This window comes from Dermacentor albipictus, chromosome 1 (assembly GCF_038994185.2).
Source record: "Dermacentor albipictus isolate Rhodes 1998 colony chromosome 1, USDA_Dalb.pri_finalv2, whole genome shotgun sequence".
NCBI classification, from domain to species: domain Eukaryota; kingdom Metazoa; phylum Arthropoda; class Arachnida; order Ixodida; family Ixodidae; genus Dermacentor; species Dermacentor albipictus.
This window is the reverse complement of record NC_091821.1, coordinates 81,277,271-81,301,338: the sequence shown is the minus strand read 5'-3', so window position 1 is coordinate 81,301,338 and position 24,068 is coordinate 81,277,271. Positions and strand designations below refer to the sequence as shown.

Sequence of the window (24,068 nt, the reverse complement as noted above, 5' to 3'; positions counted from 1 at the left end):
CGTTGTTCACAGGCATTGCAACTGCTCACACCGTGAGGCTATGTCACTATCAGAACAAGGGACTAGATCTGAAGGGCTAAATCTGGACTTGAAGGTACAAAGAACTGCATTTACATGCAATGAGAGCATGCACAAAGCATGATAATAAAATAAATAAAAGTACATGTACACTCTCATATCATTAAACCTCATTTTTGAGCATGTATTGATCATGATTCCTGCTGCTTGATTAAACACTTCTGCTTTACTGGCACATTCAAAACAGAAAAACTCATGCAAACAACTCTTGAAACTATGTTCACTGCATCACATGCAAGTCAGCAAGTCATTCACTACCCCATCATTGCTTTGCTGAAAACTTTCACTTGCCTGGCAGTTATCACATGAATCTCAGCATAGGTGGAACATTTGTCATGGAACACTGACCATGCCACAGCCAGTGTATACTGATATAAGCAATGTCAACACAGGAAATTATTTCTGGCCTTTCCAAGACAGGCTGGAGTTGGGCTTAACATCATCTGTGACTTGAGTCAACAATAAAAAGTGATGGTAATGGAATGTTGACTTTCATTTTTCTGAACAAAATGCAAAGCCTACTTATGACCAAAAATGAGAAGAAGAGGATGCTCTCACATGTGTGATTTCTGCTAACTTAGCAGCTAGTCAGTTCATAACATTCATAGCCTCATACAACAGTATTTCGTGCATTTTTCATTTACAGAAATTGTCAGTTAAGGGTAGAAACCACAAAACAATGTGGTAGAAAAAAAAAAAATCTTAATAGAAGAACTGTTTACAATGCCCATAGGCCTTCTTTCCTGTGCCAATCCTTGCTGCCTTGTCCTTTCAACAAATTAATGCTTTGGGATGCTGCCTAGTTTGTTCTTGGATGCTCCCCTTCTCTACCATCGTGTTGCTCCTCGTTTGACTCATGTAAGTTAGCAACCAATGCACTTTCAAAGCTGTGCACCTCATGCTGTTCATCTTCGAGTTGACTGCAGGCACAGACTTGCTCACTGCTGTCGCATTCCGGCTGCTTCTCCAACTGACAGCAGGCAGATATGAGCTCCACATTACCACTGTCAGGCTCATCTTGCAGCCTTTTATAGGTGGACGGGGAGTCGTTCTCTCTGTCGTCAGGCTCTTCTTCTAGGCGACTGTAAGCAGGCCCACACTCACTCGTGGCAGGCCTGTGTCTGTGCCGCAGGTAGGCTTTGACAGGCTCTGATGCACCAACAGCCCTGTCCACTTTACTTGGCGTGATATGAAAGCCTGGCTGTGCACAAGCTCCACACTCACAATACAGCCCTGTGATGGCAAGAATACGACAGGTAACAGCTTCAACAACAGCTGGGAGACACAATGGGTGTGTTATACCACAAATTTAACTGAACTGAATTAAAGATTTTAAATGTGTTCCTCATTGAGGGCTTTTCCTAAAACATGTGCAAAGCTGCGACTTTACCAGGCTTACATTTATGTCACTTATTAGGCAGTTTTAGAATAACATTTGTCGCCTCACGTACGTTAAACGTAAGCATCTTTACAGGACGTTACAAGTGCGCGTCTTTTCAAGACTTTTAGTTTACCATATGGGAAGGAAGGTGTTAGAAAACAGGGTGCCATCTGGTGCCTCGTGCCAAACGTATCCAAGCCAAGACAATCCATCAGCAACCATCCTGTTGTTGCCATAGTTTCCTACAAAAATTACTAGAGCGAACTCTGGTGCTAGTGTCTATGGGAGCTGCAATGGGAGCAATTGTCCATGCATGGGAATTATGGGAAGTACATGGATTTGCCTAAACTTCGTCCTTTTGGCTTCAAACAACTTTGTGACTTTGTAAACTCGTCATTTTCAACAGTGTACTGCGTAATAAATGATTAAATAAACATCATTAAAATTGTCCGATGACAGGATTTGAACACAGGAACTCTAGCACAGAAGCCTGATATTGAAGCCATTAAGCCACAGACACACGTATCGACAAGTGAATGAATCTCCCTTATGAATTTATCGCGGGCATGCCAGTGCCGTGAGACGCTTGCCGCATTTCGATTTGGCCACCTGGACAAGCTCAATCATAGCAATTAATAGCTATTGTACGCATTCCCGGCGTCTTCTGCACTTCGAAGAATATAGATTGCACTTAAATATACTACAATAAGATTTATATAGCGTAATATACAAAGCCACAAGAACGTCTGAATCCACAAACACGAAAATCAGATAAATCCATGCATTTCCTATCATTCCCATGTTAGGACAATGACTGCAGCGCCAAAGTTCCCTCTAGTAATTTTTGTAGGAAACTCTATGGTTGTTGCCATGCGGATGCGTCTCATTAGGCCTACAGGGGCCGGAATCGCGGAACGAATTCAGAAATTGAATGTGATATGCGCCGATAAATAATGTTTAAGGTGAGTTTAGAGAAAGCGATAGCTCATTTCAATATACTGCAGATGAACGGGAGTGAGAGCGTAGCCACCACGAGAATTCATGTTGAAGCGGGAGCCATGGGTGACGCCATGATGTTCGACAATGCTATTTCTTTGCGTCCATAAACATTACGAATGTTAAACTCTCCAAATAACGTACATTATCATAGCGCACGTAAACCACAGAATCCCAATAATGTTCAGAGCATGCGCAGTGATGACAACGCTATTTCTTTATGTATGTAACATGTTTACATTTGGCTGCAAATGCTAAACTAAAACTGTCTATTTCTTGCAAAGCTGACTGTTCATGTGCCGAAGAGCAAGATAACTGAATTAAAATTTCTGGCTTCGAGTAGGAACAATGAGGCTGGCACTATGAGCTCACTCACATAACAATGTAAACAATACTTGGTAATTAGGCATTAAACAAGGTCACAGAAGCATACCTAACTATAAGATGTCTGTCATACTCATATTCACTGAAATGTACACCAACCTTCCCTCCACAGAATGCAATCGTATTTTAAGTGAATACATCATGAAAGCCTATCCTAACTGAAATATCTGCTCAAGTGTAGCGTGAACTAAAAAAGAGAGAGAGAGAGAAGAAAAACGAAATTTAAAAAAATGCAATTGCAGACCCTCACCTGACCAATTGTAGTTTCCTAGCTTGCCATGACAATTTGGACAGGTTAACTGCATCGTGGACAGAAGAATACTAAATGATAAGGTGAGCATATCTGAACATGCACTAAACCAGCAAGCACACTATATAACCACACCTGTCCAAATCATGCACAGGACAATCACTTATGGCAGCCACTTACAAACGGTTGTAATATGCAAATTACTCTGCAGTGAATGCGACTAGTTCTTCATTCGGAAAGCACACACGCATATATATATATATAAACTTTGCTATTCATACATGTGCAGATGCAATGGTGGATTGTCAGTGCAGGTGGGAATCTGTCTACTAATGCATTGCGAACCACTTTGTCGAATGTGATAAGAAATTCTCAAACCATTGTGTCCCTACTTCATCTGAGTATTATTGATAGTGTGAAACTATGGGGTGCAAGAGCACTTAGTGCAGCCCATCGGCAAATGAGCAAATGTCTTATTTAAAATTGAGAGGCTGTGCTGTCGAGCCCAATCATTTACCCAACGTTTGCCCAACGTATCTCTTGCCGCATGATAAGGGAAATCCTGTACAGTAAGCCAATGGGGCAAGTTACATAAGACTTTGCATGCTTCTTTCTGCAGGGCACTTTCTTATTCTTGCCTGAGAAAACGCATGCACATGTGACAGTTTACAGGGTCCAGTAAAGACAGCAGGAATGCCATAATGCTGCACCACCTTTTTAAGGCTATGGGAAGCGAGCCTTATGAATGTAAGGCACCACTTCCAGTTTTTTCTTTCACTATGTTGGCTCATGCATTGTTTCTTGGTTGCCAGCCTTTTGCTTTTTAAAAATCCATTTCAATGACAGCTACCAAGACAGAAGGCAGATACATAGCCTGGTTTGAGGAGCTTTATAACCTGGGCACCGAAGCTCTTCTCTGCTACATGGGCATAAGACATACGAAGGGCTTGCATCATTAGCGTCATGTAAAAGAGTCTTCAATACATGGCAAGAGATACATTGAGAACACTGGACGATGCAGAAATGAGTGGGCTTGTGAACACGACTTAACAAGACCGGCAAGGAGGCTCACTGCCGTCAACAATTATGTGTATCTATTCTGGCAGATCACACAACTGACACTGTTGATGTTAACAAAAAAATCCTTCACAGATGTATGCCAATCTGACAACTGTTACATCAAAGACATTGAAGCTGTATAAGTGAGTTCTCCTACCCTTCGAAAAATCATGAACCAACAAAGAGACTCCTTCGGAGTCTGTTTGTTGGCTCACGGCCTTGCTCAAACATGGCTCCCACGTTGGCTATGCTGCAATGCAATTCCGTCACAGCCGCACAAAGATCTTAAACGTGGAGCCGGAAAACCGCAATGTGAGGAACAATAATTACAGATAACTGGGCCAAAAAAACTGTGCAAATGAGTTGTTGTCTATTCATACATGTTTATATACTATAGCCATATTTTATTTTATTATCATCGATAATTATGCTTTAAAGCAAATTCAGGGCTTTGACAAATGATGCGTTGCATTTACATTTGATATCGACAATGCTGTCACACGCCGGCCTTGACCGCTGCATGAAAGCCGTTGCAGAACTTCCCTTAACAGATTCGCTGTAAAACTTGTCAGCATAGTTAATGCCATTATTATAGGTACCTGGTTTCTGAAAGCCCTGTAATGTCAAATACAGGGCTGGTATAATGTAAGGATTCTTTTCACACAATTCTATTCCTTTCCTATCATCCATTGTTCACAGCCAGCTGATCCCGCTAATAATGTGGGGAGAGCGCCACTCGGACCACTGAGAAATAGGGTTGGCAATATCAATGACTGATTAATCAATTAAATGTATCCCATAACACAATTAATCTTAAATGATGTACACCTTTTGTCTAATCGACTTAATTGATTAGACCTGTTTGATTCATCGTTTTTGAGAGTTTGACAGGAGTGACGCGAAAATATTGAAATGATACTGGAATGGCGGTGCACGAGCAGTGACTGTGCTGCTGTGGAGCGCACGACTGTTGACTACTTTTCCGAGTTCCGAGTGATGCCAACCGAGCGCTTCCGCTCTCTTCCCCACACCGCACACACCACTAAACCACCCGAAGCCCTCGCAATTCAAGGTATACTATAGCAACCCAGTTGTTGATCGCCGTGCCACTCCCAGTCCACTAAAGACGTGGCACAGTATACATGCCGGTTTGTAGCATGTTCATAAGATATTGATGGAGTTAATGTTGATTCCAGCAAATCTATAGCGTCTGAGCATCTATTCTCGCAAGCTAGTTGTGTGGCCATTTAAAGGAGGTGTCGGTTTCACCCAAACATCTCAGTTAACTGACATTGCTTCAGTCTGTAGAGAAGAGCAAGCGGTTAAAAATCCTAAACCAATGATTTTCTTTTACCCTGTGCAGATTAGAATTTCAAGCATATCTTAGTTGGACTTCACATTTCATGTTTGCCATTTCTCTTATTTCTTGTTTAACTGTACTATACATGGATTCACTAATGCCATGTATCTTATTCAATTCACTAAGTGACAATCTTTTAACATATATTGTTTATCTTTTCAAAAGCCGCTAATGCCAACTAAGAAATTAAAGATTATGCTTCATTAAACGTTTATACACTTGTGTTTCAAACTTGTTTCAAACCTCTCAAACATTAAAATAGGGTACTACAAAAGTAGATAACTGTGTTTTAACCTTACTAAAGTGCCTGGCAAAAATTTAGATGAATCAATCGATTAAACACCCTGCATTGACAGTGATTAATCGATTAAAGGCTAAAATGATCAATGATTAATCATTGAACATTAATTGACGAAAAATTTGATCGACCATCTATACTGACAAAGCACAAGAAGGAACAACAATGGAATAAAATCATTGCATTATACAACCCCATATGTCATTAAATAGAACCATAATCACCAACCCACAATGACTGTTATACCATTTTTAATTTACTGTTAGAATAAACTTGTTTACCATTAGAATAAGTAAGTGTCACAACATGCCTAAGTTGACTCATACTCGAGTTGACCCCACTTACGCAATTCTGGAAGGTAGGAAAGCAGGAAAGGAGGATTATCGTAATAACGATAAACGAAAATGATAACATCAAGATTATCAATCATAACACTTATAACTTTACTCTTGAAAACAATCATAAAGCAAAAATATTTGTAGATTTAACCTCTATATTAATATGGCTACCATAACCAGGAACATAAGACCTGTATCACTGGAGCTTTGCTACGGTCAGTGCAATACCTCTGTCACATGAGCATGCAAAAACTCTTTTACATAAATGGTCTTTTACCAAGTTGAAAGACATTTTAATGAAAAGGCATTGCACAGCAGACACATGGCACCGACCGATGATCTCTTTTTAGTGTTTCCTTCTGGACATGCTACCGAAAGCGTGGTGCTGGCGTTTGAAACAAAATCAGCCGAAATAAACTGATGTATCTCGAAATATAAAGTGAAAACTCAGTTTATTACATACTTTTCAAATAAATTTAACAACACCCGATTAAGAAATGTTAACATCTTGTCCACGCGGCACAGGTGTGTAAGCGTCATCACGCGACATCCCAGACCTGTTCGACCTACTTACAAGAGTACAGAAGAAAATGAGCATTACTGGATTTACTACACCTTTGGCGAGACATAAGATTATTTTTATTATGAGCCTAGGTAACAGCCTAGGCTGGGGTGCTTATGGCCCCACCCCGCCCAAATCGCCGGACATTTTCAATAAAGTTTTCACCACCACCACCTAGGTAACAGAAAAAGACAAATTTGCTTATTTACTTTAATATATGATAACTGCTGGCACCCACTGGTTTCAAGGCTACTCCTTTTCTGCCGTAAAAGAAATACACGAACTCGGCTTCCAGAAAAGACCGCTTCTGAAAAAGAGATTGTTCCCTGTCATGCGTCTGCGGGCGAAACTATTTTTTGAGAGATGTGTTTTTGCTCAAAAGGCTTTCGAGTGCCTGTGTGACAGGGGTATAAGGTAAAATGTTTCAGTAAAAGTTTTCAACTAACACAAACCATAGAGTGAGCTAGTATTGAAGCGCTTGTTCTGAAAGAAAATGCTATGGGGCCTACCCTTCCTTGGAGTGCCCTAGCTTGGTTGAAGAGCCAGGCTGTTGGCTCAACAAAGATGCTTGTTTGGCAAAGCCTCTCTTCCGGCTCCTTCCAGCGAGTGTCCCACCAGGCAATGCTGTAGCCTGGTGTGTGAGGCACAATCTTCGATGTGAAGCAGAGTGTAAACCTGAAACGATAATAACCACACATGCCAAATTACCTATGCACAGGCACAAACACCATTTGGTCTGTGATTAGAAACATCCGAATAAACAGTGCACCACACTACAACATAAGATGCGTAAAAGGCAAAACCAATATGGCCTCCACAGCAGAGACTCCCAATGTTACTGGTCCTTCAGGAATACCACTAACATTCAGGACATGCTAAGGAACTCGTGTCCTGGTATATCCCAGTTCATGTATGTAATACAAAATGTTCTAATGCACAGAGTCAGAGCAACGTCCTCACTTGGAAGGTTACATTAACTAGAAAGAGACACGCTTTTTGGGTGTGAATGCCACACCTTCCTGGATGTTTTTTAGAGATAGCTTTTTTTTTGGCTCTTCTCCTCAATTGGCGGTTTACATGTTTCTGGCCTTTTAGGGGCGGAGAGTCAACTCGAGTCACTAGGTATGTGTTGGCTGCGGCCTTGCCGAGCGGACAACCTGGGCCACTGGGTATGTGTCCAAATAGACAACTTGCTGCCAGCTGCTGTCTGGCCTAGTAGACAACTTGGGTCACTAGGTATGTGCCCGAACAGACAACACTGACACTGTGTACATGATGTTGCTGCAGAGAGCTCGCCACATGCCAGTTACGAGCACTCTCGTGAGGCACCTTTCCAAGCGTCTCATCGCTAAAACCCATTACTCGTCGCATCGCCATTAGAAGAGTGCCAGCAACGCCTCGTGCATGGCGATGCAGCGCGTGTCTCCCGTGCACGGGCTCACGACAGCGCCAATGAGAAGCCACGGCGTGGCTCTTGGCCTTCAGGGCGCATGAGAAGTGTGTTCGACGGAGAGACGCGGTTGACTGTGGAATAGGCTCCTGTTAACTCTTCTTTTAAGGTGTGTGAATGCTTAATATTGAGTTTCCGGGCACAAGTTCGCCCACAATAAACCAGTGTATTTAGTGTGCTTCATTGAAGAATGCTACATTTCTGGTGGAGGTGCGGGGTATGATTGGAAGTCCCCAGTTCGTAAGAGAACGGAGCCCCGACACTCAGCGATTGGAACCCAGGGAACTGACTCCAGTACACCAGCGCACAAGCCGCCGCATCTGAGGAGACCCACCCGAGTTCGGACCGCTTCCTGTTGCTGCAGCAGTGCAGGCAACAGTTACCAGCGACGGTGCAACCATGACCAGCCCAGTGGCATCGTCCCATCTCATTGTGTACCCACCACGCACGCCCGAGTCCTTCCACGGTGATACGTTCGAAGATGTGGAAGACCGGTTAGAGCACTTCGAGCGAGTGACAGAATTCAACGGCTGGGACGAGACAGGGAAGCTTCGCAACGTGTACTTCGAGTTAGAAGAGTCAGCGAGGACGTGGTACGTCAATCATGAAGCGGTGCTATCTTCATGGAAAGAATATCGGCGACAGCTGCTTGCCACGTATGCCAGCACCGATCGGTGAAAGAAGGCAGAGCACGCTGTACAAGCCAGAAACCAGCGCACTAACGAGAGTGTCGGCATGCATATCGAGGACATGTCCCGTCTCTTCACGCGCGCGGATCCAAACATGACTGAAGAGAAGAAATTACGCCATCTGATGCGTGGCGTAAAGAAGGAGCTGTTTGCAGGACTCGTCCGTAACTCACCACACAGTGTTGCTGAGTTTCGCACCGAAGCGACGACCATAGAGAAGGCGCTGCAGCAGCGTGCCCATCAATCGTGATGTCACCAGCGCACCGGCCGATATCCTGTCAGCAGGCCCAGGCAGCAACACCAAAGCACTAAGGGAACTGGTGAGGTCAATCATAAAGGAGGAGCTTCGAAAGCTGCAGCTACTGGAAGCCACGCCGACAGTTTCAACTCTCGCCGCCGTCATTTGAGATTAAGTTCGCCACGCCATTCTGCAGCCAGGGCGTGAGGAACCGCCTATTCATCATGACCAACCACCACCCGTACGTCGCGTGCCAACGTACGCTGATGCGTTATGTCAACCGACCGGGCATAGTTCTCCATTCGCGACCCCCAGCAGCCGCCAGCCAACTCTGTGCAGTGGACCCCTTCTAGCAGAGCTGAGGCCACGAAAAAGTGACGTGTAGCGTGCACCTGACCGGACGCCACTCTGTTTCCACTGCGAGGAAGCTGGACACCTTTACAGGATGTGCCCATATCGCAGAGTAGGTCTTTGCAGCTTTACGATAAATGCACCGTGTCCCTGTAATGGCGAAAGACCCATCGAAATTCAGGACTACTTGACCCGACAACAAGATCCGGCTGCTAGATACCAACGCCAGCCCCGATCATCAACATCTGCATGCTACCGATCACCAAGTCCACGGCGATCCTCAATTTCACCAAGGCGTCGTTCACTGAGCCCACGTCCAGAAAACTGAAGCGAGCGACCTGTGGAGGCGAGGCCGCTGACGTTCGAAAAAGCCAAGATCCTCCGTCAAGTTTACCGAGCAGCCGCGACGAACTGAAGCGGATGAATAAGATAAGTGAACAGAGAATTTCTTCAGACTTGCGCATTACAATAGATGGTCATAAATTGAGTGCATTAGTTGACACAGGTGCTGATTATTCCGTCGTAAGATATGCACTCACCAAGGAATTGAAAAAAGTTTTGATGCTATGGAGTGGACCTCAGATACGTACGGCTGGTGGGCACCTCATTACGCCCCTGGGTAGATGTACAGCGAGAATCGGAATTCAGGGTTTTTCTTACGTCGCCGATTTTGTCGTGCTACCAGAATGTTCGAAGAATGTAATACTCGGAATGGACTTTCTCCTAACAAATGGTGCCATAATCAACCTGCAGAATTCTAGCGTGTCATTTTCTACGAAGCAGGCTATAGACATGCAAGAGTCGGAGGAGCTAGAACATGTTGCCTTGCGGGTTACCGACGATGACATAACCGTGCCACCACGATGCAGCATGCTGGTTCGCGTAAGAAACTAAGCATTCGACGACTCGGAAGGTATAGCGGAGGCCAACGTCGAGCTACTGTTGAAAAAAGGTATTTGCGTAGCACGAGGAATTGTTCAACTACGCGATAAGTGTGCTGATGTATTGCTGACGAACTTCGGAAGTGAATTTCAGAACGTTGCAAAGAACACAGCCATCGCCTTCTTGCACAGCGCTACTGCGGTCACAGATGTATGTAGCTTAGCGCCAAGGCCACCTGCTGTCCAAACTATGCATGACGCCGTAATATCAGTTGCGATCAACCAAAGTCTGACGCCAGCCCAGAAAGAAATGATGGAGGACCTTATAAATGAATTCACAGAATGTTTCTCCACCTCGTCAAAGGTACGGCGCACACCAATTGTTAAACACCGTATAATAACAGACGAAGCGACCAGGCCAATATACCAACATCCGTACCGAGTGTCACCGGTTGAACGAGAGATCATAAAGAGTCAGGTGCAAGAGATGCTTGAGGACGGTCATGCAGCCATCAAGCAGCCCGTGGGCGTCGCCCGTAGTCCTTGTGAGAAAGAAGGTCTATACATTGAGATTTTGTGTTGATTACCGTAAATTGAACAGTGTGACCAGGGGAATGTATACCCCCTTCCCCGCATTGATGACACGTTGGATCGCCTACGACATGCAAAATTTTTCTCTTCATTAGATCTCAAGAGCAGATATTGGCAAATTGAAGTAGACGAAAGAGACCGTGAAAAAACTGCTTTCGTAACCCCAGACGGCCTGTACGAGTTCAAAGCGCTTCCATTCGGCCTCTGCTGTGCGCCTGCGACATTCCAGCACATGATGGACAGTGTCCTTTCGGGTCTTAAGTGGCAGTCATGCTTAGTTTCCCTAGACGACATTGTGGTATCTTCTGCAACATTCGACCAGCATGTCCGGAGGCTGCGTTTAATGCTTCAAGCCATCTGCTCGGCAGGCCTAACCATTAAACCGGAAAAGTGCCAGTTTGGATTCCAAGAACTTCGTTTCCTGGGTCACGTAATTAGCGTGCAAGGTACTAGTCAGGATCCTGACAAGACTGCTGCCGTTGCACGATTTCCAAAACCTACAAACAAGAAGACGGTACGGCAATTTTTGGGACTATGCGCTTATTACAGGCGATTTGTAGAAAACTTCTCAAAAATTGCTGAACCCCTGACGAAACTTACTAAAGAAGACGTACCCTTCATGTGGCATACTGAACAAGAGGTTGCGTTCAATGAACTAAAGGAACGATTGCAAGCCCCACTGATCCTCGCCCTCTTCAACGAGACAGCAGACACAGAAGTCCACACAGATGCAAGCAATCTGTCTCGGCGCGGTTTCAGTTCAGTGGCAAAATGGGGAAGAGAAAGTCATAGCGTATGCTAGCCGCACTCTCTCGAAAGCTGAAACAAATTACTCTGCAACAGAAAAGGAGTGTTTGGCAGCAAGTTCCGACCATACCTTTATGGCAGGCCGTTCCGTGCAGTCAGCGATCACCATTCTCTTTGCTGGCAGGCAAACCTAAAAGACCCATCTGGACGACTTGCGAGGTGGAGCCTCAGGCTCCAAGAATACGACATTACTGTCGTGTACAGGTCTGGAAGAAAACATAACAATGCTGACTGCTTGTCCCGCTCACCAGTAGAGTCGACTCCTTCAGAAGATTTCCCGTTTCTTACAGCGATGACAGCTTCGGAGATCGCCGAGCGTCAACGGGCCGACACAGAATTGCTCCCACTCATCAAACACCTCGAAGGATATGACATCCAAGTCCCACGCATGTTTATGAGAGGTTTATCGTCATTTTGCCTCCGAGATAATGCACTCTACAAGAGAAACTTTGAACGCAACCAGGAAAAATTCTTACTCGTCGTACCGTCAGCCATGCGACCAGAAATTTTGGAAGCTTGCCATGATGAACCATCGTCGGGTCACTTAGGTGTCAGCCAGATGTTCGCCAGAATTCGTCTCAGATACTTCTGGCCCAAATTCTTAGCGTCGGTGCAGCATTACGTGAAGACATGTCGCGAATGTCAAAGGCACAAAACACCACCCATGAAACCGGCCGGCCTTCTTCAACCTATAGACCCACCAAAGATTCCATTTCAACAAGTTGGAATGGGTCTTCTTGGCCCGTTCAAAACATCATCGTCAGGGAAGAGATGGATCATAGTAGCGATGGACTATTTCACACGATATGCTGAAACTGGCTACCTTGAGCGAGGAACGGCAGTTGAAGTTGCAAATTTCTTCGTTTGTAACATAGTACTGTGACACGGTGCACCAATGGTCGTGATTATCGATAGAGGAGTGGCCTTCACAGCCGATTTGATGCAATGTTTGATGAAGATGACTCACAACAGTCACAGAAAAAGCACTGCATACTATCCCCAAACAAACGGCCTGACGGAACGTCTAAACCGAAGCCTGGCCGATATGCTGTCCATGTATGTCGGCCTCGAACATAAGACATGGGACGCAATCTTGCCTTACGCCACTTTCGCCTATAATACGGCAGTACAGGAGACAACCCAGGTCACTCCATTTCAACTGGTCTATGGCCGCACAGGAACAACCACACTGGATGCTATGTTGCCGGTAGATGATGACAACAACCTGTACGACGTCGACTACTTCCTACAACGAGCTGAAGAAGCCCGGCAGTTGGCACGGTTCCGTATCCGCCAGCAACAACGTAGGGACGCAAGCTACTACAACCTGCGCCGCAGAGAAGTTCAGTACCACCAGGGCGACAAAGTGTGGGTATGGACACCAGTGCGTCATCGCAGACTATGTGAAAAACTCCTTCGCCGATACTTTGGACTTTACGAAGTTATCTGCCGAGTAGGTGACCTGAATTACGAAGTCATCCCTCATGAGCAAGAGCGATCAAAGCGGCACATCCATGCGGAGGTTGTACACGTAGTCCGCATGAAGCCTTACTACGACAGGCAATGAAAACACGTCTCTAGATAAATTTGTTTCATATGCATCGGGACGATGCGTTTTCGGAGGGGGACTAATATCGCAGAGAGCTCTCCACATGCCAGTTACGAGCACTCTCGTGAGGCACCTTTCCAAGCGTCTCATCGCTAAAACCCATTACTCGTCGCATTGCCATTAGAAGAGCGCCAGCAACGCCTCGCGCATGGCGATGCAGCGCATGTCTCCCGTGCACGCGCTCATGGCAGCGCCTGAGTCTGCCGTCCAATAAGAAGCCACGGCGTGGCTCTTGGCTTTAGGGGCGCGTGAAAAGTGCGTTCGGCGGAGAGACGCGGTTGACTGTGGAATAGGCTCCTGTTAACTCTCCTCTTAAAGTGTGTGAACGCTTAACATTGAGTTTCCGGGCACAAGTTCGCCCACAATAAACCAGTGTGTTTAGTGTGCTTCATTGAAGAATGCTACAATATCGACGGGATATATATACACATATAATCACGACCATATAAAGACAGCAGGCAATGAAGCCAAGAAAAGCATAGGGGTAATTAGCTGTGGTTGAAATTGAAATACAGAAAATAAAGAAGAGGAAATGAGAGTGGACGAAAAGACAGCATAAATACCTAAGTTAGTGAACGGATTAATGGTCATCACTGTAGCACAATTGGTAGTGCATCGCATGCGTAATGAGGAGGTTGTAGGTACGGTCCCCACCAGCGACAAGATAGCTTTTCGTCCACCTTCATTTTCCCATTTTCTGCATTGTTTTCTACATTTCAGTTTCAACCACGGCTAGTTACCTCTGTGCTTTCCTTGGCTTAATTGCCCACTAGCTTCATAGGGTCGTGGTCAACAAAAATCGAGAGAAACTCCCCATACAATGAAGCTTACGCAACGCATAGCGCTCATACATACCACGCTACATTGGAAAAACAGGCCCCACTCCCGCTCTCCCCTCTGCATCCTTTGTGTCCCCTAACTGTGGCTGTTAGCCATAGTGCAACACTCTCATGCTTAACACTCTCAACGGAAACATGGGCAGGTGGCCTTGGCAGGGTAGAGGTCTCAACACCAAACACCAAGTCCAATGGCTTCACCTCTGCTCCCGGTGAATGGGCTTCATTTCTCCCACGTCGATCAGCACCTTCCTGCGTGCGACGAGGAGAACGAGATGACGCCTCTTGAAGGTCACACTGGTCCAGTAGAAGGCACGAAGCACAGACCCGACGACTTCACCCCTGCACCTAGAGCACTGCCGAACCCCTTCCTCCACACAGGCTTGTTCCACGTTTCCCGGTTTCTTTTAACGCGACAGCATTAAGGAGCTCGTGTCGCAGAAAAGCTGGTGTCGTCGGCGGCGTTGGCCATGAGCGATAAATCCCAGCAGGCACTTCATGAATAAAAAACAACTTGCAAGATGGGCTGGGTGGGAATCGAACCAGGGTCTCCGGAGTGTGAGACGGAGACGTTACCACTGAGCCACGAGTTCGATGCTTCAAAGCGGTACAAAAGCGCCTCTAGTGAACGCGGTGTTGCCTTAGAAACGAGCTGTTTCTAAGGCTCAGGCGTGCGTCGCTTGCTCAGGCGCACATTTCGTTGTCGCGCCGAACGCATCGGACGCTCACCGCGTCCGATGCGGGGCGCGTAGTTGCTGCGCCGTAGCCCATTGTCTTACACCCCTTGGCAAGTTGATGAGAACGCTGTCGCGTTCCACTCTTGAAGGCGAAGCTTAAGCGTCCTCCAATTTTTTTTTCTTTTCTCTCTCCTGGCTTGCAGTTGTTCGAATTATTTCTTCAGTGTGCTTGTGCAACCACTGCAGCGTCTCATCGTCCTCTTTGCATGGCTGACCCACTCCAATCACAGCACTCGCGCACTTGACACATAAAAATCTGCTTCTCATTTTGTCCTGTGTGCTTTCCTTCATTTTCACATCATTGGTTGTTCACACTGGGTTACTTTATTTCACTTCCCATATCTAGCCAATACAATGGAAAACATTACAGTTGCCAAGCACCGCTGTATCCTATCTCATTCTCATCTGTTCACGCTGTATGTACTTGTAATAGACAAAATTTTTAACCAATACGATCAATCTTCGTGTGAGACTCTTAAGCCCACTCTGCGAAGAGTTCATAACCACTTCCAGAGTTTCAAAAAGCTGACATGCTAATTCCTGTGGAGTAATGAATCCTGGTAAATATCGCCCAGAAGCCTCAAACTTAAGTGCCAATGAGCACGACTATTGTGTCATAGCAGATGCTCATGAGTGACAAGACTGTTTCCTCCAATCATTAGGTAAGCAAGAGCAAGTAGCCAGACAGTAATGTAGAAACAGTCACGGTCACTCATGAGCATCCGCTGGGGGCATGACAGTTGTGTCCTTCAGCACTTCAGTTTTGGTCTTTTGGGTGAAATTCACCGGAATTTGTTATTCCACAGAAATTATCAATGTCAGCCTTGTATTCTAGAAGTGCTTTGAGGCTTTGCGACTATGGAGACTTGCTTTGAGTCTTGACTTAGGACCGATTGGCTTACACTGTCAATTAAAATGTTATTTTAATTTTTCTTTTTATAGTTACTCATCCAATCGCTACCTCAAGTCATTTTATTATGTACACTACTGCAGTAAAAGCAATCTAGAGGAAATCACTGATTTTCTCAACTTCACCTTATTTAAAAAAAATTTAGTGTTTTCTGAAACACCCAGCATAGCAAGAACGATATGTACAGGTACTTCCAATTTTTAGTAACTATGGCAAAAGTCTTTTATAAATCATTCGTGTGTCTCAAATTGCATCCAATGCATTTGTTCTAGACAATAAGTCCTACAATAATCATCAGCAGACATGAGAGAGGAAAAGGATGGGGATGGATTTATTTGATTGATTGCCTTTGTGGTACCAAGAGCTGCACGGTTTTACTTGTCTGATCTATTTCAATAACCAAGTGATACAGCAAGGCTACATGGGGAGTTTGCAGAGATTGTAGAGAATTAAGCCAGTTCTCTGCACTGGCTTATTCCTGACGGCCTGCACTGTTAATATTAGAAAGATGATACAAACTGCAAATTATTGTCACCTACTGCATGTCCATGTGCTTTGGTCATGCATTACGTAGCACATTGATTGCCAGAACAGGTTCACTTTGTGAAAAACAAATGGATGGAGGAAGCATTGTTCGCAATGACTGATTTAAAACCAACCTAGCACATCATGCACATCTACTGCATGTATCCATAGCCACAAAAGAGCGTAGAACACTGTACGCAGCACGGCCCTGCTGCTTTGTGGCTGTAGATACTGACCTACATTTCCGGCACCTCAAGCATTCCCCACCAGACTTGTCTTGATCAGTCCAGAAGCTCTTCACTTCACATGGTACAGCATAAAATGAGCCAGCTGCAACAGAGGAGATCCTCAATTAACAAGGGAGACACTATTACGCTGCACATAAAATAAACTGTTTATATATGCAAGTAAATCTGTGCATTCGATCAATATTTCCAACAAAAATCAATTCTTTGCAGAGATCTCGTCAGCAAATCAATTTGGCAAGTTCGTCGTGCAGTGCCATCCTGACTTAGGAGGAACACCTCCATTAGTGTTCAGATTGATTAAATTTCCTTTCTTCGACTTCATGGAAAAAAAGAAGCCAACATTAAATATTACACACATATTAATTAGATGCTTTCCCTAAGAGCAGAAAACCATGCACATTAGTTAATCAGGAAACTGTAACATGCAGAAACTACTGTCCCAGTTACTTCATAACGAGACTCAGATAAGGAAAACTTTAATCTGAGCGACTGGAATAATAAAATGCAGAAAATAGGAAAACTAAATGAAGCAGTGTCATCACTTTTCCTCAGAACAGTTGTGCAAGCTTCTGCCATATGTGAACAATGTCAGTACAGACATCCAAACAAGACAGAGGTGTCACTGAAAGATGGAGACTTGAGGTGGTCAACAATGGCCAAACAAGGGATATCACTATGGAGCCAACGTTTCGACAAAGGAACTTGCCTTCACCTCAATGAAGACAAATCCCCTTGGCAAAACATTGGCCCCAGCCTAAGACATCACTTGTTTAACAACTCTTGATCATGTCAGTACAGACAGTGCCACAAAAGACTATTTGAAACAACTTGAAACTGGTGATTTTAATATGAATGCTTAGAGTCGACACTAAGCAACCTACCTTTCTTTGCCAAATGAGAAAGCCGCTCCAAGAGAAAGAGCTTGAATTGCAGGTCTGCTTTGTCTACTTTGTACCCCATTTTTTGGAAAAGCTTGAGCTGGGCCACAAAGCCTGCATTTGGCCTACAGAATAAAATGCAAGCAATGCTAGCAATCATACAATCCTTGAGTAAGGCACACGCACATGCACACAGTACGCATAAATTTCACATAATCACAACAAAGAGAAGCAGCTCATATTCTAAAGCGACGCTAGAGGCTGTAAGTGATGCTGTGCTGGAGAGCCATAGACAAGTCTCTCTCAATCAACTGAAGTTTTTCATTACATAATCATATATGGTTGTGGCAGTGCAAGACACCATATACCAGAGCGTTACCTGCGAATTTGGCAACAGCAAAGTAACTGAAAAATTCACTTCTATCTAAAAACAATGTACTGCTTGTCAGTTTCTGCTGTTCCAAGTTTGCTGCTATTTGCTACTTGTGTGCTGTATCTAAACATAAATTGTTACAAATAACATGGGTGTGGCATTTTACAAAAGGTGTGTGCTCAAGGCAGATGTCTAAAGAATGCACGTTAAACTACCTGCTGTGGTGGCGTGGGAGGTGCCTCCCTCCCATATGAACACAACAATCAAACCCCGGCCCTCAGCCTCCAGCAGCTGCGAAGCAACTGACCACGGTGGCGGTCAGACCTGCGACGCAGCAGAGGGTGCTAAGAATTCCTGGCTCTGGACAGGCCGCCATTGGAATAAGAACCTGGCAATGTTTAACGCTAGAACGTTATCTAGTGAGGCGAGTCTAGCAGTGCTATTGGAGGATTTAGAGGGCAGTAAATGGGATATAATAGGGCTCAGTGAAGTTAGGCCAAAAAAGCATATACAGTGCTAAAAAGCGGGCACGTCCTGTGCTACCGGGGCTTAGTGGAGAGACGAGAACTAGGAGTCGGATTCCTGATTAATAATAATATAGCTGGTAACATACAGGAATTCTATAGCATTAACAAGAGGGTGGCAGGTCTTGTTGTGAAACTTAATAGGAGGTACAAAATGAAGGTTGTACAGGTCTACGCCCCTACATCCAGTCATGATGACCAGGAAATCGAAAGCTTCTATGAAGGCGTGTCAGGCGGAGGAGGTGGCCATTGCGCTGGCCATTGCCGACCCCGGGTGCCAGATGGTGTTGTGCGATTCGCGAAGTGCAGTGGGGAATTATGCAAAGGGCAAAGTGTGTGTTGAGGCTGTACGCGTTCTGTGCTCGGCTGACCTGCAACGAGAGAATTGATATATTGGAATCAAATGGTTCCCCGCACACATGGGCAAACGATGCGTCGGAGAAGCACGATAACCACAACGAGACGGCACACGCAGTGGAGCGAGCACTAACCAACCGCACCGCTGCAACCGACCGTCCAATGTGGTGTAGTGCCAAGGACCGCATGACGGCGTTCAACGAGCTTACACAGTTCCACCACCTGGCTTGAAGGACTTTCCCGCCCCCCCCACCCGGGGCTGAGCTGAGCGGAGGCGGTGCTGTTCAGACAACTGCAAACTGGTTCGTTACCCACCCCAGTGTTAATGACTCATCTATACCCGAAATTATATGTGAGTGATGTGTGCCGCGTGTGCCAGCGTGAGAGGGCCACCCTGACGCACATCCTATGGGATTGCACCAGGTTCCCCGATGAAGCTTCGACAAGTACAACGATTCCGCCGCGACTCGCGGCTGCGGCGGAATGCTACGACCACGAAAGCCAAACCTGGGCCGTCCAGCAGGTCTCGGCGGCTCTTGAAAGACAAAGGCCGAGTGAAACCGACAGAACGTTGCCCCTCAGGGCGACCGACCACGGGAGTAACACGCGCCGGAGTTGAGTAGAGACCACCCGCTGAGAAGACGTCAGGACCCGCGTCACGGCGCCGTTTAGTCATGGTGTCGTTCTGCAGGCGACTACATGAAGTTGTTTTTCTCTCTCTCTCTCTCAATGAAGACGTGGAATCGGCGATGGGTAGAGTGAAAACAAAATACACTATACTGATGGGCGACTTCAATGCCAAGGTAGGCAAGAAGCAGGCTAGAGACAAGGCAGTGGGGGAATATGGCATAGACACTAGGAATAGCAGGGGAGAGTTATTAGTACAGTTTGCGGAACGGAATAATATGCGGATAATTAATACCTTCTTCCACAAGCGGGATAGCTGAAAGTGGACGTGGAGGAGCCCGAACGGCGAGACTAGAAATGAAATAGACTGCATACTCTGCGCTAGCCCTGGCATCATACAAGATGTGGACGTGCTCAGCAAGGTGCGCTGCAGTGACCATAGGATGGTAAGAACTCAAATTAGCCTAGACCTGAGGAGGGAACGGAAGAAACTGATACATAAGAAGCCAGGTGAGCCGTGTTCCCCCTAAGAGGGGACGATACTGTACATGACTGGGGTTGTTAGAGAAGTATGGGAGAGGCCTTTGCCCTGCAATGGGCGTAACCAGGCTGCTGATGATGATGATGTGGTGGCGTAATGGCTTTGACAATGCACTGCTAAGCCTAACGGAAAGGGATCGAATCCCAGACGTATTTAGATGGGGGCAAAATGTGAAAATGGCTGTGTATCGTGCATTGGGTGCATGTTAAAGAACCCCAGATGGTCATAATTAACCCGGAGTCCCCCCCTATGGTGTGCCTCATAATCATGTTGCTGGTTTTGGCACATAAAACCCCAGAATTTTTTGCATGTTATGCTTCCCCCACACCCTTAATTCGTGTCCGTGGGACTATTAAGAATTTCCAAGTTCGCGAGCTGGCAGGCATGTTAATCTCTGCATCTCTGTGGTGCTTCTTGTCTCACTGATTCAGCCCAGAAATCTAATGAGAGTGTCCCATTCGCTTTAGGCCCTGACCATTTCAGCAAAGGCAGAACACCTCCACTATGGCAGTGCTTACTTTTTAATCAATAAGCACTGCCCTAACAATATGATTATGAAGCACGCCATAGTGGGGGTCTCCAGATTAATTTTGACCACCTGGGATTCTTTAACATGCACCCAATGCACGATACACAGGCGTTTTCGCATTTCACCCCATCGAAATGTGGCCACGGCAGCTGGGATTCGATCCTGTGCCCTTGGGCTTCACAGCACAATGCCAAAGCCATTATGCCACCATGGTGGGTGGTATAACATGCATTGCTTAGAACTTTGCCTTCAGCACACACTTTTTGTGAAATGCTACACACACTTTATTAGCAACAATTTACCTTTAGATGCAGCACATGAGTAGTAGCAAACTTGGAACAGCACAGACTGACAAGCAATACAGTGTTGTTGGATAAGAGTGATTCTTCAGTGACTTTGCTGTTGCAAAATTTGCCACTACCCTTCTGGTATATGGTGTCTTGCACTGCCACAAGACGGCGGCACATGTACTATCACAATTTCTTGCATATGTTTTTTGCAATCTTGTGCCGCCCCATCTTTCAACACCTCTAAAGCTTTTTGCAAACAGAATTTATTTTTAGTGAAGCAGAACACAAAATTAGTAACAATAAAGTTTATCACCACTACCAAAATTGGTAATACTGTAAACGAACCCAAGCTCGTAGGCATTAAGAAAAATTCAGGAGAGTTGGCAGATATGAATTAACACCTTCCAATGCCACACTATTACGCCGAATTCTGACCAAAAATGGGCAAATTATTTTTGAAGAACCCAGTTGCCAACCTGTCTTACCTTGTCAGAAAGAATAATTTTGCTTCTGCTTCCGCTGTCCCATGGATTGTGTGCTGCCATCTACCAAAAGCACGACTAAGCATTAAGACAAAACTAGGCATGTCCATTGCATTGCCAGAAAATGCAAAGTACCATTGACAAGCCGAGTTCATTCTTGGCTGTTTTCATGAGAAACATGTGGACGAACCCAGCTCATCCAAGGCATAGAAGGGGTTCATGGCTTACAGAATCGTTCTGTTAAAATGGTCTTCATGTTTAAAATATTCTTTCTGACAAAGGAGAGACATAGAACCACACCATTTTATCGCTGCCACGAATATAACAGCAACAAGAATAAAAGCCCTGTGTGACACCTATGCACACAGTATAAAGATATAATTAACATCAGTCAGGTGCTGTATGAATATTGCTGCCCTTTCCACTTGACTTAGGTGCACTACAAGGAGTGCAGGCACTCTACCTGGAGGTACATTGCTACACAGACTAGCTTGTGTTGACGCCTTCCAAACAAGTGAATGCAATGACTCAGTGGACTTGCAGTGTGAATGTCAGGGCGACGATCAGTGTGAAAGGCTATTGTGGCTGGACAGCAGCAACAGCAGCCCGTACATTCAGTCGGTCAAAAAGGAAATGTGATCAAAGCTGCAGTTCACGAGTTGCAGTGTATATTTCTAATCAACTGACACAATGAATGGTGTGGTTCAGATTACACAACATACTGCTTAGGGAAGGGCACATGTACCAGTTGTTCACATACTAATGTCTCAGTGTACAGCCATGCATTTCCATGTTATTCTCTCACAGTGATTTTATTCTTGTGTAGCCACACTATTTTGCTGCTGTTATTCTCAGCAATGCTCATAACCTGATGTGATGGCAGAACAGTTTCTTTTTTGCCTGTTTGTTACGTGACACTAAAAACAATTATTCACAGAGAAAATTATGTTGTGAAGAGTGCTTAACCTAATGATATTGCACAGTACTATAGACTAGTTGTTTAAAGATATCCAAATAGCTGAGCGCCCGTACACTATACAACATCAAGCACAGTATGGAAATTTGGACAAGCCACCTATTACATTCTCTGAATTAAAAGAAAGTAAGCATGCATGTTCCCTCCACAGAAGGCAGTGGTGGAGGAGGGGTAGTCACATACCCAATACAGGCACGCCTTTCCTTCAGTTTGTGCAGCGCTTCAGCATAATCTAAGGCATATTTTCGCATGAGATGAGCGGCCACCAATGTCGCACTCCTCGAGACACCAAAGCGACTGGAACAAGCACAATGTACACAGTTACGCCGACACCACGTGGTAACGTGCGTGCAATAAACAAGCAATCAACTCACCAGTGCACTAAGCACGCGCCGTTCTGTTGTCCCTTTTCGATGAATTCACAGGCCTCATGAAAGCGACTAAGCAAGTCCTCTTCGGCCCTGTCTTCGGCGTACAGGTACAAGCAGACGACATTTCCCTCAAATTTGAGCCGATAAGTGTCCACCGTAAGAACGTGAGTGATGCCGAAACCTTGAATCAATTCCTCGTCTTCAGCAGCGTCTCGTCCACCGAGGTAGAGGCCGTCTTCCACAAGACTGCACAAAGGTATGGATTTTGGACAAGCGGGATTGTCCGGAGGTTCTAGTGAACTCTGCGGACCATCGCCATCTCCGGCCTCGCCGCTCATGCCTCAGCAAGTCAGATGATCACGTAAAAGTGGCCACCAAGCGTACTTATACAGGTGCAGTAAAATATGGATGATGCTCGACAATAAATGAAGTGAACATTTCAAGCACTACGTCGCGCGAATGCTAGTTCTACTGAATGGAAACGGAACAGCATCTGTGCAGCATGTCAAACAAACGAACAACCGCGACGCCATACTTCTGTCGTTTTCCGCCAGAGGCGCCTGTCTCGGGCGTTGACTAAGGTAATTGATTTTCTACAGGAAATATATCGAGAAAATAATGTTGAAATAACATGGGAAGGAATTAAGAGTACGACAACTGCCGAGGTTCACAAAGGATTAAGGCAAGGTTGTCCTCTATTACCGCTGCTGTTCATGCTTTATATGATAAGCATGGAAAGAAGGTTACAACGAAGCAATCTAGGGTATAATCTGTCGTACAGATTGGGCGAAAAGGTTGTTGAGCAACGACTACCGGGTTTAATGTATGTATGCGGACGATATTGTACTGTTAGCAGATAGCCAGGAAGATTTGCAAACTGGTTAATTACTGTGGAGACGAAGGAGACAGTTTAGGTTTCAGTTTTAATGCAGCTAAGTCCGGTGGGATGTTTTTCAACGATACCACTGATCACGAGCTTACAATACAAGGCCATGAAATACCCCGAGTGGGCGAATACAAATATCTCGGGGTATGGATAAACAAAGGGCAGATGTACACGGAAAAGCACGAACAGTCTCTCATAGCAAAAGGGCGAAGAGATGCCGGGACAATGAAACATAGGGCATTGTGGGGGTACAACAGGTATGAGGTACTGAGAGGTATTTAGAAGGGAGTAATGGTGCCGGGGCTTACTTTCGGGAATGCGGTCCTATGTTTAAGGGCAGAGGTTCAGTCGAGACTAGAAGTAAATCAGAGAGCTGTGGGAAGGTTAGCACTAGGTGCCCACGGGAAAACCACAAACGAAGCAGTACAGGAAGATATGGGCTGGACATCGTTCGAAGCACGGGGAGCTCAGAGTAAAATCCTATACGAAAAACGTCTGAGGAAATTGGATGATAACAGGTGGGCAGCTAAGGTGTTTAAATACCTATACAAAAAGAGCGTTGACTCACAATGGCGGAAAAGAACTAGGAAGCTAACCAGCAAGTATGCCAGACACGAGGATGAAAAAGGACAGAGCATTAAACGACAGGTTAAAAA

The 24,068-nt window shown here is 45.4% G+C and overlaps 1 protein-coding gene across 1 annotated transcript; it reads right to left on the bottom strand.

The window, feature by feature from the left end:
• Window positions 1-222: 222 nt before the first annotated feature.
• Window positions 223-23,077, bottom strand: MKP-4 (MAPK Phosphatase 4). The gene is made up of 7 exons (XM_065439117.1): window positions 22,530-23,077; window positions 22,339-22,452; window positions 17,460-17,581; window positions 16,567-16,660; window positions 7,216-7,381; window positions 3,090-3,138; window positions 223-1,311 (listed from the first exon to the last, which is right to left on the bottom strand). Exons 1-7 carry the CDS (start codon window positions 22,862-22,864, stop codon window positions 878-880), a joined length of 1,314 nt encoding a protein of 437 aa, XP_065295189.1. The 5' UTR covers window positions 22,865-23,077; the 3' UTR covers window positions 223-877.
• Between the last annotated feature and the right edge of the window lie 991 nt (window positions 23,078-24,068).

Coding starts and splice junctions, on each gene's coding strand:
- MKP-4 (XM_065439117.1), bottom strand. CDS start 22,864: ATGAGCGGCGAGGCCGGAGATGGCGATGGTCCGCAGAGTTCACTAGAA. Junction 17,582..22,338: donor GAAAGGCGTGCCTGTATTGG/GTATGTGACTAC, acceptor TTTATTCTGTAG/GCCAAATGCAGGCTTTGTGG. Junction 16,661..17,459: donor TTCTCATTTGGCAAAGAAAG/GTAGGTTGCTTA, acceptor CCTCTGTTGCAG/CTGGCTCATTTTATGCTGTA.